The sequence below is a fragment of the Trifolium pratense genome, linkage group LG4, assembly GCF_020283565.1.
Source record: "Trifolium pratense cultivar HEN17-A07 linkage group LG4, ARS_RC_1.1, whole genome shotgun sequence".
Lineage (NCBI taxonomy): Eukaryota > Viridiplantae > Streptophyta > Magnoliopsida > Fabales > Fabaceae > Trifolium > Trifolium pratense.
Genome location: NC_060062.1, coordinates 37,486,552 through 37,500,385, shown reverse-complemented (window position 1 = coordinate 37,500,385; position 13,834 = coordinate 37,486,552). Strand labels below are relative to the sequence as shown.

The 13,834-nt window shown below is 32.8% G+C and overlaps 2 protein-coding genes across 2 annotated transcripts; one reads left to right on the top strand and one right to left on the bottom strand.

Moving 5' to 3' along the window:
- Positions 1-955: 955 nt before the first annotated feature.
- On the bottom strand, positions 956-8,377 carry LOC123922013 (pyridoxal kinase). The gene is made up of 13 exons (XM_045974757.1): positions 8,221-8,377; positions 7,938-8,047; positions 7,603-7,696; positions 6,994-7,098; positions 5,937-6,020; positions 4,919-4,992; positions 4,594-4,658; positions 3,639-3,702; positions 3,313-3,378; positions 2,530-2,586; positions 1,703-1,747; positions 1,568-1,621; positions 956-1,372 (listed from the first exon to the last, which is right to left on the bottom strand). Exons 1-13 carry the CDS (start codon positions 8,336-8,338, stop codon positions 1,232-1,234), a joined length of 1,077 nt encoding a protein of 358 aa, XP_045830713.1. The 5' UTR covers positions 8,339-8,377; the 3' UTR covers positions 956-1,231.
- Positions 8,378-11,801: 3,424 nt separating this feature from the next.
- Positions 11,802-12,559, top strand: LOC123924658 (transcription repressor OFP6-like). The gene has a single exon (XM_045977612.1). The coding sequence runs from the start codon at positions 11,930-11,932 to the stop codon at positions 12,431-12,433; it is 504 nt and encodes a 167-aa protein (XP_045833568.1). The 5' UTR covers positions 11,802-11,929; the 3' UTR covers positions 12,434-12,559.
- Positions 12,560-13,834: the final 1,275 nt, after the last annotated feature.

The following is a 13,834-nucleotide window of genomic DNA, read 5'->3' as shown; positions in this document are numbered from 1 at the left end:
GCTTAGGGAGAAAGCGACTTCATCAACAGTTTGGAGTTGAGTTCAATAAGATTTTCACTCTTGCTATTAACCAGTAACTTTCAGAGAACTATTCTAACTTTGCTCTCACTCACAAGTGGCCTTACGACAGCTAGATGCCAACAATGTATGATTGAACGGTTTACTAGAGGAAGAATTGTTTATGGCTGAGTCCTAGCCTCCCAGGATAGAATCGGCTGATGAGTTTATGGTGTCATTGGTGTGCAAGCAGCACAAAGCTACATATGGCCTAAAATAGGTTCATAGGACTTAGTTTCATAGATTCAGAGGTACCTTAATCGAATCTGGCCTTCAGAGATAGCAAATATGATCCTTCTCTATACACTCAACATCAGAAACTAGTTTACCTATTAGTGTTTGTAAATGACAGAATAATAATTTTATCAACTTGATTTCCACTTTATCAGTTCATGTCTAATGTGATAATCAAAATGTAGTTTCACTTTTTCATAATTCAGTCCTTCACTAGGCACCAGATTAAATTGTTCTTGTGCCAAAATGTACTTGGAAAGAATCCACAAGTTCAACATTTTCTTTCCCTTGACCAATAGTAATTCAGTGGCTAATTTGGAAATTTACTCGGATTATGTACAAACTACTCATTTCGCTTATCATTTAAAACAACCCTAATTGATTGGCTCTCTCATCAATAATCAAACAAAAAAGAAAAACAAAGTAAGTGTAAATCATCATCTGTTACTGCTAGCTGCTTTTCTATTTTAAAGGGCGATTAAAAACGAACAAATGTCAACGTGTCACACAACCTAAAGTTAGATTTTCATAGCTTGTGCACACTAAAGAGTCACTGCAAAGATTTGATTACGATCTGAGCAAATATTGTTATAAAATTTCCCACGCACTAGACATAAACAATTGAATTTGATCTCAAAATTATTATGGATATGGAAGAAAAACATATCACAAAGTGCTTTAATATTAAAAATATATATATATGCACAATTTATGCCTGATATTCCAGTAATGAGTAGAATGCAACTAAATTAAATTTAGAGCCGATATTGTTTATTTTATTTCCGACTGAACACATTTTACTTATATGTCATGCTTATAAAAAAAATTAACTTTTGGCTTTTAATAGGCCTGTACTGCTATAATTGAACATTGTAGCTCCAATTTCTATAATTGATCAAGAAACAGACATTCAGCTTCAAATCATATCACCATTCACCATTTAGTTGTATATTTCAGCTTTGAATTTGATTTGTGGACTGCGGATCTCATCCTGGCTCTGAATTAATCTGATCTCCAAACTGGATGATTTGGGATCATGTCCAGCACTTTTGTAATCATTAAGTGTCCTTTGCAAAAGTGCCTACATATATCGTGATTATTAAATCAACCATTCACCAAAATAAATATCAAAATTTTTAAAATCTCAAATCAATATCCTTGCATTACAATCAAGACTGAGGATCAGTCAAAGTCAAAGATAACCAATGATTCTACAACATTGGAAGGAAGGAAGAAGAAAAGAACAAGATCAATGGCACAAGTAAAAAGCAAATACCTGTAAGCTTGATACTGCAAGTTCTGCAGCCTTCTCAAGGTTATCCGGGTGTTTCTGGAATGAATAAAGACATATTTTAGGTAAATACTAGTAATATGCAATTACAAGGAAGATTAATAAGTCAATCGGCATTACATTGCTCCAACCAAGAAGAAGTGCAGTCGTGAGATCTCCAGTTCCCTGCCAGCATAAAAACAAAAAACATAATCGAATGTACAGTTATTGACTTGACTGTTTGGAGGTAGTTCTAAACAGAACAATAATAGCGAACTTATAACTTATTTGAATAAATGCATACGTCAATCTTGTTGATTTGAAAATTTCTTGGGTGGATATTTGTTCTTTTATTTTTTGCATGGATAACACGTCAAAATAAACTTCTTACTTCCTAACAAGCACCAGATTAAATGAAAGATGCTATCTGATTAAAAGGTCGGAAATTTAAGTCACGAAATCAGCTTTTTACAAATGCGCAATGGAGCTGCTTACAATAGACCTAAAATGGGTTCGAATTTCTCTAGACCGTATCACGGCAGAAGGTTTATAGCACCAGAGGAAGTTTGCAAAGTGGTTAAATGATAAAAATGAGCATTTTCTTATCATTTTTTTATTGCAAGGAGAGGGCCGTACAAACTGGAACAAGATGCATTATGTTTTAGTTTTGAAGGAAATTTGAGGTCATGGGAAGCTTATTTGCCCATGTCTTTTTTCCAATGAAAACAAAGCAACGGTTTTATTTGAAATGTACACACAGATGAATAGGAGTACATACAGCTCTGTGCTATTTAGGGAAATGATCAGACAGATATGTGAGTGATAATCCATATAGATTACAAATGCCACGCAAACGCTGTTTCAAGGGGGATTTTATCCCTTTATGACTCCAAATGAACGTTGCAACTCATTTTTCTTTTGGATAAACATTGCGAAAAAAAATCCATAAAATTATAGAATATTCATACCGTAAAATAAGCTTGTATTTTGGGAATCACAATCTTAAATTGTTTGGGAGTATGTCCCTGCATACAAAAGGTAATAAAAATTTATGTTACTATGATAAGCAAATAATGTATAAATATAAATTGCCGAGTGAATAGAATTAAAAATGTCAGTGAAGAGTGTGCATAAGTATGGACTTCAGCACTAAATACTTCAGTGTTTCAACCATGGCTATCATGTGTACGTTCAAATGAAATAAATATTAAACATTGTGTATACAATCAAAAGACAATTTTGCAGATTTATCATGTGATATTTTATCCACAAAGTATATAAAAAAAAAAGCATCACATTGTTGTCTTGCTAGGTGATTATGTCCATCCCCACTTGCTTCAGCTATTATTTTAGTCAATGCAGCAATGCTACGGCTCATCCTCATAGTGCCACATTACAATTATGTTCAGCATCACAACTGTTCAAACCTAATTTGACTCTACACTAGCTGGTTCAGTTTGGTTTACCCTAGTTATCAAGGTTCTCAAATTATCAACTGGTAACTAAACTAGATTGGTCAATTCACCAGTATTTTGATCATATTGAGTCCAGTCAGTTTGGTTTTCAGAGGTATGGAATCATGGAAAACAGAAATCTTACAAATCACTGTAATAATTCAAGGGACAAGAAGACATCACGTAAGTTAATTATGAAAATCTAATAATACTGGTTTACAGTATTAATCATATATCTAAAATTAGAAAAAAAAATATTACCATTGATAACAATATTATACGTGACATTTATCCCACCTTTTCCTTTTGATGGCTGCCAATGAGGAGAAGATTCCCATCTACATTTATACTTGTAATTACAACCTGAGGATGCACATGCATTAGCCAAATGACTGTGAGAAACAAACATAAGCAAATATTAATGAATATAGATTAGTTCATTATGAACTGTTGTGACACTAGATTTAGACAGCTTCTTAGTCAAAAACAAAAAACATTGAGAAAATATAATTTGAGAAGACAGACACAGGTCAACTTCTCCTGGTTTTGCCATATGTGTAAATTCAGATTCAAGCTTTCATGTTTGTGTGTGCAAAAGTGTGTTACAAGCTTTAAAAGCAAACCTTGGAAGGTCCAACTGCATGAAGTAAGTTACAAGCTTCTCGACCATCTTCTTCAGACTGAATTCTGTCAAATGAATCCTATTTCTATCAGAATACATAGTGGACGTGCAAAATACATAATAAATAGACAGGAATCTGAGTCTGACAATCACAGCAGTGATAGGAAAATATATAAATAATATTAAAGAACACAAAATCTTCTAAACTAATATGTTGTTATTTATATATAGGAAAATAATATTTCAATAACGTGATGCCTTCTAAAGATGACGATATTCTGTGGCCTATGGGTGAAAAGTTAGATTCAAACCTAATTAATTCCATATCGACAAATGCTCACAAACAACAGCACACATGCAACATCCTGCTAAAGCTAACTAGACATTTTTCTCTAAAGTAGGCGGTACCAAAACCACCAAATAAATACATTGCATATAACATTTGCAGAAAACAAAGATATCTGTGTATATGAGAAGGCGCCGTTAATATTTATAAGCCCACACACCCCCCTAAAAGAGTACAAGTGATAGTCAGTGCATCTACTTCAAATTGCAAACTTTGGTTAAATCTATTTTTAGTCATTATAAAATTGGAAATATGTTAATTTTAGCCCCTGTAAAAATTTTATATGTTTATTAGTTCGTATACATAATGAGTCAAAAAAATAATAATCCTTGACATATAAAAATACTATCGAGGGACTAAAAGTACTCATTATTTACGACTATGAATGTTGAAACTTTGTACAGACTAAAAACATATTTAATCCCACAATCTTTTATGTACAAGAAAAGAAACAAAAGTAATATGCTGTCATCTATATTGTAACATCTAACGAGACTGAATGCATTTACATGTAAACATAAATTTTTTCTTATAATAATATATGCACTTCATACAGTAACAATTACCAAACATAAAATTTCTCAAGTAATATTAATCATGGTATAATTACCTGAGTCCTGTCAATAATTCTGCTTCAAACTGGTTTGGAGTCAACATTGAAGCCATTGGAACAACCTGTTGAAATGTGTGTTACTGAGATGTCAAAACAAGTAAGGGTAACATCTAAATGTGCCAGGTTTAAGAAGTGTATCATGTTATCTCAGAAATAGGAACCTAAAAATAGAGGATCAAAATCTATTTTCAGTTATGGATAAATAAATTTGAGTTCCATATATAACTTAGCGAGAGAAGTTCATGTATTGTAAACTTGTTACATCATGTATATTATTTACACATGCAGAAACATCTTTGTGGATCAGTGACATCAGTCTTACCCTCTCACGGTACACCGTCACCAGTTCTTGTGGAACATAAAGCTTTCCTTCGTCACCCAACACTGGATCACATACTGACAAGGAAACAAAACACACATATGCAAGATAAATAGAAATTTCTGTCAAGATTGAAATCCAACATACGAAGAAGTATAAAATCATATTCCCCAGGCTTTAAATGTCAATACTGACAATACAAATAACAATGAAGAATGAAGGTTGAAACTAATCTTAACTAGAACAGATGGTTTGGTTCAAACAGCTATATATTTTTCACCGGTTAAATTTTGTTCCTAAAATGGTCGTGTTCTAAATAATAACCTCTAAGTAAGGTTTTCGGGATTGAGTTTTTGTTACCTAGAACGGGAGGGGGTAGTGGCAAGATTGCAACTAGGATTGGGATGGGGATAGCAAGATCGCAAAATGTAAGATTGTAACCATGATAGTAAGAGTTGAATAGCATGCATATCCCAACAAAATGAAAATACTGGTATATATAAATATATCCCACCAAAACAATATATATATATATATATATATATATATATATATATATATATATATATATATATATAGTGCTATCACCGATTCAGCAGAGACAAAAATCGAGAAAAAACAGAGGCAACAAAAAAGAGAAATCAATATTGATGCAAAAAGCAGAGCCAAAACACGAGAGGGAGGGAGGGATACAATGCAGTTTGAAGATAAAATATTTAAAAATAGTGTTTCTTTGTTTTCACCCTAACGCGTTGTGCATGACCCCGAGTAAATCTGAGCCCAGAAGAAACACTCAGGATCGCACACAACGTTCGATTTCAGGATCCATAAATGATTTTGCTATGATCTTGCACAAAACTGGGATCTTGCGTGCGATTCAGATCGGAGGGGGTGAATAGGATTGCAAAATCCAAAGATTTTACTATTTAAATCTAGATCTTGATAACCTTGCATCTAATTTAGACTTAAACCAAATCTGTCTCGAATAGAATTAAACTAACCCATTAATTAGTAATCTCACCATATGTAAGCTTGGGGTTTATTGAGCGAAGCTTGGAGACAACATCCAATACAGTGTTGAGAAAAGAAACTGAACCAATATAACCTGAAAATACATGAGTTAGATCCAAAGTCAGAATAATCAAGACCAAAATAAGGAACAAATTTGAAACACAAAATCTGGCAGTTTAGCATCAATATCACTCACAATAGGGCTTATTAAAAAAAAATAAATAAATAAATAAAAATAAAAAAATAGGGCATATAAGAATAGCACATAGCACATGATTTAAATAAGGGTGGCCCAGTGTGTGAGGCTCCAGCGGGTGGTGTCTGGGGAGGGCAAATGACCACAGCCTTACTCACCAACAAGTGGAGAGACTAATTCCAAGATTTAAACATATAGTTTCTAATACAAACGGATATATAGTTGCAGGATGGTAACCAGTGTTATCAATAGCGATCGCGGAAAATAGCGAAAAGCCAAAAATCTGCTGTGAAATAGTAAAACAGCATTGTGGGCAAATAGAAAAAGCCATGTAGCGGTTGAAATAAATCAATTATATATAAAAAGGCATGGTGCATACAAATAAAAAGGGAATGGAGGCTGAACATTGCTTATATATTGAAAAGATTACATATTATGGTGAATATAGGAGCAATTCATGCAGGCTCTTCCAAATTTTTATTATAAAAATAGCTCATTTTTACACATGTGCAGATTCTTCAGCTGTATCATTTTTAAAACCCTAAAATTCACCTTTTTCCGCTATTTCTGCTATATCATCTAGCAGAAACTGGAATAGCGACTGCTTGTCCTAATAGCGAAACTAGGATATTGTTGCGGTTTTCATAGCGGATTCATCAAAATCTGCTATGCTATTGCGCTATAACTCCACTGTTTGTCAACACTAATGGTAACTTCAAAAATTTAAAAATAAATAAATAGAAGTATACTTATTTTACGATTGTCAAACACACACGCACACAATTTACGGCTCACTTCGTGAGGGAATGTGATACAGTACACAATAAAATTATACAGACAAGAAACTCTTTAACATCATATACAATTGTACCTGTCAATAAGTGAGTGTAGTACAATAAATCATTAGCTTCAAGGCCTTCAATTAGATCCCAGAGTTGCTGTCCATTTAAAACCTGGCCCTTGAAAGACGGATACCCTGCACATCAAATCGTTCATACAAAAATTTGACTGTGTCATTTAAAAAGAGGAAACCTTTCCAGATGACCTCACACAACATGTATCAGGTCTCAGGCTCCCAATTTTCGAAAATTAAAAAACAAAAAAATTCCTGTGAAACACCCGACAGAGTTTCAGAAGGAGTTATAGGGTTCAAACTCTATCTACTAACACAATATACCAACAAATAACAATCTATGATTCTATGTAGCACCGACACTTCAAATCGTTGTTGTCTCTGGTCCAGTGTCAGACACCAAACCATGGAATTACATTTAATTACTTTCATTTTCTTCAATTATTACGATTGTGTATGTCTCAGTGTCGTGTTCAGGGTCTGTGCTTCATAGCTATAACTAACTGCTAACATTTCATTTTCTTCAATTATTAGGATTGTGTATTTTTCAGGGTCGTGTTCGGGGTCTGTGCTTCATAGCTATAACTAACCGCTAAATTTGTCTCTACAAAAATGAAAAGAACTTGCCTGTGTGGTTTGAAAACTGCACAGAATTAATTGGATCCACATCATATCCCAAAAGTTGTAGAGGAAAAACAGCTGATTTATTACCAACATAACCCTGAAAGTAACAACAACAGCAAATTAAGCTAAAATGTCATCATATAAATACTAAACAAACTTCAAAGCAACATTCATGAATGATTCAATACAATACAATACAATACAATACAAACAAATAGCATAGTTAAATAGAATTTGAAAATTTGAATTCTATAACGAAGCTGAACCTATAGATTATAAAATATTCAAAACCTAAATCTAAATATTTTACAGATTGAACAAGATATATGAAGTGAAACCTGAACAGTATGAGATTGAATGCTAAGTACTCGACCGGTTTCGGAAGGAAGAGCAAGGGAAAGAATCGGAGGCGCCATGTATGAATTCCTGAAGCTTCTCGTTCTTGAATCTGTAAAATGGAAAATTGAAGAAGAAAAACACAAAATGGAAATTAAGCTAAGCGAATGCGCGTATCTAGCTTGAGATTGATGATACGATCTTGAAGAAACACGTGGAGAGACGTGTAGAGAAAGAGATTGAGATCGAGTGATTTGGAAAAAAGAGAGTGGAATTTGATTTTACCGGAAAATAATGAGTAGTTTCTCGGGAAAATGTGGAACCGGTTGGGATTGTGTGAGGAGAAACTGTGGAGTGACGTTGGAGTGCAAAATGATGGTTTGACGAAAGCGAGATGAATCATGAATCAAAGATAAGCAAAATAAAAATAATAAGAGAGAAAATTCAGAGATTTTTATTTTATTTTATTTTATTCATTTATATATGTAGGACAGAACAAGTTGTTTGTGTGATTGTGTCTAGTCTACCTAAGACAATTTTTTTTTTTTGACAGTACCTAAGACAACGTTTTTTTTTTTAAGACAAGTACCTAAGACAATGTTCAAGTCTACGTAAAATAAATAAAAATAAAGTGGTTTGTGATGGAGGAAACGGATCCTCTCCATCCCCCATGTCTCCTTCTCTCTCCTTCTCCAAATCTAAACCGTTAGATCAAATCCAATGGATGAAACGATGTCCTCTCAAAAATTAATCCCTGTATCTTTTCACAGGAAACTTTTTTCTCTTCATCTTCCACATTAAACTGCTGCAATATCACCTTTGCTCTGTTTGATCGTTTTCTCTTCACCTAAGAGTAGCTTGCATCTGGATTTATTTGGAGCGTGTTATTACCAGATCTTGATCGATGGCAAAAGAATAGAGAAAGAGGAAACCATCGTTTGAAACCCTAAATTGGAGATAGAAAACGAAATCGAATTGCACAGAGGAGTAGGACACTGAGATTGAAGTGAACAACAGATGAATTGAAGAACGGACTGCTTGTCACTTGAATTGAGTGTTTTTATATGCTCTGTTTTGGTCCTTTCTCCATTCGTTTGCGACCTTCCCTGTGCGTTTTTACATGTTTCCGACCACTGCCCTTGCATCTCCGACCACCGTGTATCTCGCCGTTGCATCGCCGGTCACCGTGAATAGCCTTCCATGTTGGTGATGGTGTCGTGGAATCCATATTCGTGAGAAGCCTTCCAAGTTGGTGGTGGTTGAAGAAGGAAACTGTTCACGAGGGATTTGTTTTATTTATTTTTTCATTTTTATTCTATTTTAAATTTTGAACCATAAGATTGATCTAACAGTCAAAATTTGGAGAAGGAGAGAGAAGGAGACAGATGGTGAAGGAGAGAATCCGGATCCTGTGATGGATGGCTCATGGTAAATTTGAAGCATTTCATATTTGTTTATACGTGAAGCTTATATTATTCCAAGATAATTTAAAGATATTTATCTAACTGTCACTAGGTTTGATCTAGTAGTGAGAGGTTTGTGTAGTATATTATAGGTCATGGATTCGATTTCCAACTCTTTGTAAACAAAAAAAAAATTTATCTAACTATTGATGAAAATAAATCACATAAATAAATTTATATGTGTTATTGCAACTAATTTTTAACATACTTTTATTTTATCTGTACTAGCGGGCCAGACATGCACGTTCCGCGTCTGCCTGTGTCTAACTTATGTCAAAAAAAAGATATGACTTATGTTATGGTGAGTTTGTTAATAAAAGATTTTTGCTACTAAAAAAAATATGTAAATCACATAAATAAACTTATATGTGTTATCGCAACTAATTTTTAACATACTTTTATTTTATCTATACTAGCGGGCCAGGCATGCACGTTCCGCGTCTGCCTGTGTCTAACTTATGTAAAAAAAAAGATATGGTTTATGTTATGGTGAGTTTGTTAATAAAAGTTTTTGCTACTAAAAAAAGATGTAAATCACATAAATAAGTTTATATGTGTTATCGCAACTAATTTTTAACATACTTTTATTTTATCTATACTAGCGGGCCAGGCAGGCGCGTTCCGCGTCTATCTGTGTCTAACTTATGTCCAAAAAAAATATGACTTATGTTATGGTGAGTTTGTTAATAAAAGATTTTTACTACTAAAAAAAAGTTGTGTCTTATGTTATGGTGAATTTGTTAATAAAAGATTTTTGTTGTTATTAAAAAAATTAAAGGTATTGTTGGTATTATGAAAAATCCACACCAAAACTCATATATCCTCTTTATATATAGTATAGAATAGATACAGTTTATTTTTATTGGTTGTTGAATAAATAATGCCAAATTATCATATTTATTTCGGTCACTTTAATTTTATCATATTATTTGTAGTATGCATTTTATCGTTGTCCGATTTTAAAAAAAAAAAGATTGTTGTATGCTATTTAACTTAAATGTTGTGAACTTGTTCGCAGATTGATCATTTACATTTTTAACAATGTTAAATATATGATTGTATTTGATGTATTCTACGTATTTAAATAAATGAATATTTTTTCTAAACTTATGGTTGTTGGAAGTATTTGCTTTCCAATCATAAAACAAATTTAATTTTTATATATTTTTTGTGTAACAAAGTTATTTATTTTGTAAAACTTTGTAACACTTGAAGTAGATGTATATATATTTAATGGTTATCCGTTAACATGTGTGCTAAGAGTTCCCATGAGTTTAGTGCAGTTGGTAATGAATATCATATTTTATATATATGGACCGGGGTTCAAACCCTAGACACACCACTTATTCACCTTAAAAGTAGAATTTCTAGCCACTAGATTATCTGACAAAAAAAACATGCGCGCTGAGAACACATATTGAACTACCTAAAAGTAAAATTTTCAATAAAAATTTACCAAATTTACGTTCTTATTTACCACATTTATCTTCTTAATATATGCTCTTAGCATCTTAACATTCTCCTACATTTCTTAACAAAAAAAAAATGCTATATTTAATTCTAAAAATTAATATAATTTTTCAAACAAAAATAAAAATAGTTGAATGGGTGTGTTTAGGGGAGTTCATATGTGCAGGTCAATCCGCTAACCCGCTGACCCAATTCAACTCGGCCCATTATTTACTCGAACCCGTTCATTTGCGGGTAGAATCCATCCCAAAACCCACCATACTCACAAGTAATCGGTTCAGGTATTGATGATGAACCATACCGAATGAATATTGAACGAGTTGGATAATGAATTATGCCAAATCCGGTCTAACCCAACTTGCGTACACCCGGTAGTAGGTGTGTTTGATCTATCAAGTGAATAATCTATAAGAATTGGTTTAGATTGATTTATTTTCGAGTTTATGAAAAATAAATCATGCAAATTAATAAGTTACAAACTTGTCAATTTTGTTAGTGAAAATTTATAAATAAATATAAAAACTTATTTATTTAATAAGCCTATTTTTTATAAACTCCAAATAAATTAATCCGAACGAGGTACTGTAATATTTCATTTTCGGATTTAGACCATCTTTTATTTTTTTAAAAATGCCTATCCTATTTTCTTACATAATTACATTTTTTTTAAGTTTTTTTTTTGTTATAATGTCATTTTTTTTTTATATATTTTTTTTAAGTTTTGTTCTAAATCAAACTACTACAATATAATCGAAAATATTGACTGAGATCTCACCAAAAAATATGACGTGGACCTTTTATTTAGGATATTATTTTAGACGGCAACGGTTCAATGCAACCACTAATCCACATTCCACGACTCTACCTTCACTATCACCAAAAAAACTCCTAGTCCTAACCACAACCCTACCTTCCTCTTTCATTCATTTTTTTTAACCTTTTCCTCCTTCTCTCATATTCTCAATTAGAAAAAGAATCTTACTATTTCACCAACATCAACAATAAACATAGCCAAAACCATATTCATATTTATTTTTATAACCAAAGCCATATTCCTTAATATGTCTTTCAACTTCAACAAGAAAACCCTAATGAAAAATCTTTTCTCATCTAACAAAAGTTTTGGTTGCATTAAATCAAAACCCTCTAATGTCATTCAACCCACTCAAAAACCAAAAATCTCCATTTACCAAAATAAAAACCCTAAACGGATCACTTCCTCCACCACCACTTCCTGCGACGGCAACGCCGGCGATGAAGATTATACATCCACTCCCATCTCGTACAATGACGGCAACATCAACGACAAAAACAATTATAGTATTTTAAAACCTGGAACTAAACTCGTCGATAGCATTGCCGTTGAGAAGGAGTCGGACGAGCCGTACGAAGATTTTCGAAAGTCGATACTTGAAATGATAATGGAGAGAGATATTTACTCTGAAAAAGATCTACAAGAACTTCTTGAATGTTTTCTTCAGCTTAATGCAAAGTGTCACCACCATGTCATTGTTGAAGCTTTCATGGAGATTTGTGAAAAAATATTCCCAAAGAAGATTTGTTGAAGCTTAATGCACTGAAGTCACGCATATAGAAAGATACTCCACGAGAAATTTGAGGTTTAAATTGATTTCTTTTTCATGAACAAATTGATCTTATTATTTAGTTATAGTTATTTCATATAGTTAATTATGGAGATCTATAATTGTTTAATCTATAGATTATACTTATATTTGGTATTAAAAAATATAACCACATTCATGCACAATTGTGCAATCCGATATGACAATATATCAATAATGTTCAATAATGTTCCATTTTTATTTTATTTTTTGAATTATTAGCCTATTGTCATCTAAATTTTATTCTCCTAATTAATGTGAATATCAGAATTTTGTGGCAAAACATGAATGTGTGAGCTTGCTGTTGCTTGTGTTGTGGTGGAAGAAAAATTGAAGGTTAAGCAAAACGGCGTTTACACGTTAGGTCTTTTAATTTGTTACCTTGAAAAAGAATTGTGAAGCTTTTAATAAGTTGTACTGATGTTGTGGCAAGTATACTTTTAAGTATATAGAACCGTGTAATTCTTATAGTTATCCTTAGAGCATCTCCAATAAGAATATCTAAGAGAGTTTATAGACTAATGATATGGGGTGGATTCTAAGGTGAGGGCTCAATTAAGTCCCTCACCGGTGAGGCATTAAAACACTACCATCAGATTTGATCAATGGTTTGGATTAGACAGAAATTAAAATAAGAACTTCTACACATATTCACACACAACCTTTACTCTATCTCTTCTCCATATGAATCATCTTCCACTCAAAAAATCTGCAGAAAGTTATCTCTGTACATCGACACATCCAGGATACAGCCACACCATGTTATTCTTTTTCCCGTGTTTAAATTAAAGATGAAATTCAAAGACCATTACAGTTACCAATTATCCTTTACTAATTAAAGTTTGTTTTTACAATTTTATCAAAATTATAAACTGCCAATTGAGTCAAACCTTGAAAAGCAGTTTGGTAACAAGTTGGTCGCAGAGGGGCATTAAATCCCAAGTTCACACCATTAATACTAAGTATATAATATAATTTTAAGAGTAATTACTAATTTTGTTCAGGCGGTGGAGGGAGAAAGGAATGGTGGAAGAAAAATTGCAGGACACAAAGAGAATGAGATTTGGCAAGGAGAGTGAAAGAAATTAATCGGGTGTGGTCATAAATTATTTTATCAAGTAAGCCTATTCAATCCGATGGTTAAAATAAGTGGTACACCGGTGAGGGACTTAACAGAGCCCTCACCTTAGAATTCACCATGATATGGTACCTTATTTTTTTTTATCATTGGAGTTTTATGACGGGGCACATAGGATATCAAAATTGATGATACCGGTACCTTAAATAAGGAGGTACCGAATCATCAATTTAATGTTATTATTAGCTTCCATATATGTCAAAATA

Coding starts and splice junctions, on each gene's coding strand:
- LOC123924658 (XM_045977612.1), top strand. CDS start 11,930: ATGTCTTTCAACTTCAACAAGAAAACCCTAATGAAAAATCTTTTCTCA.
- LOC123922013 (XM_045974757.1), bottom strand. CDS start 8,338: ATGATTCATCTCGCTTTCGTCAAACCATCATTTTGCACTCCAACGTCA. Junction 6,021..6,993: donor CTACACTCACTTATTGACAG/GTACAATTGTAT, acceptor ATGTATTTTCAG/GTTATATTGGTTCAGTTTCT. Junction 4,659..4,918: donor TGACGGTGTACCGTGAGAGG/GTAAGACTGATG, acceptor ACATTTCAACAG/GTTGTTCCAATGGCTTCAAT.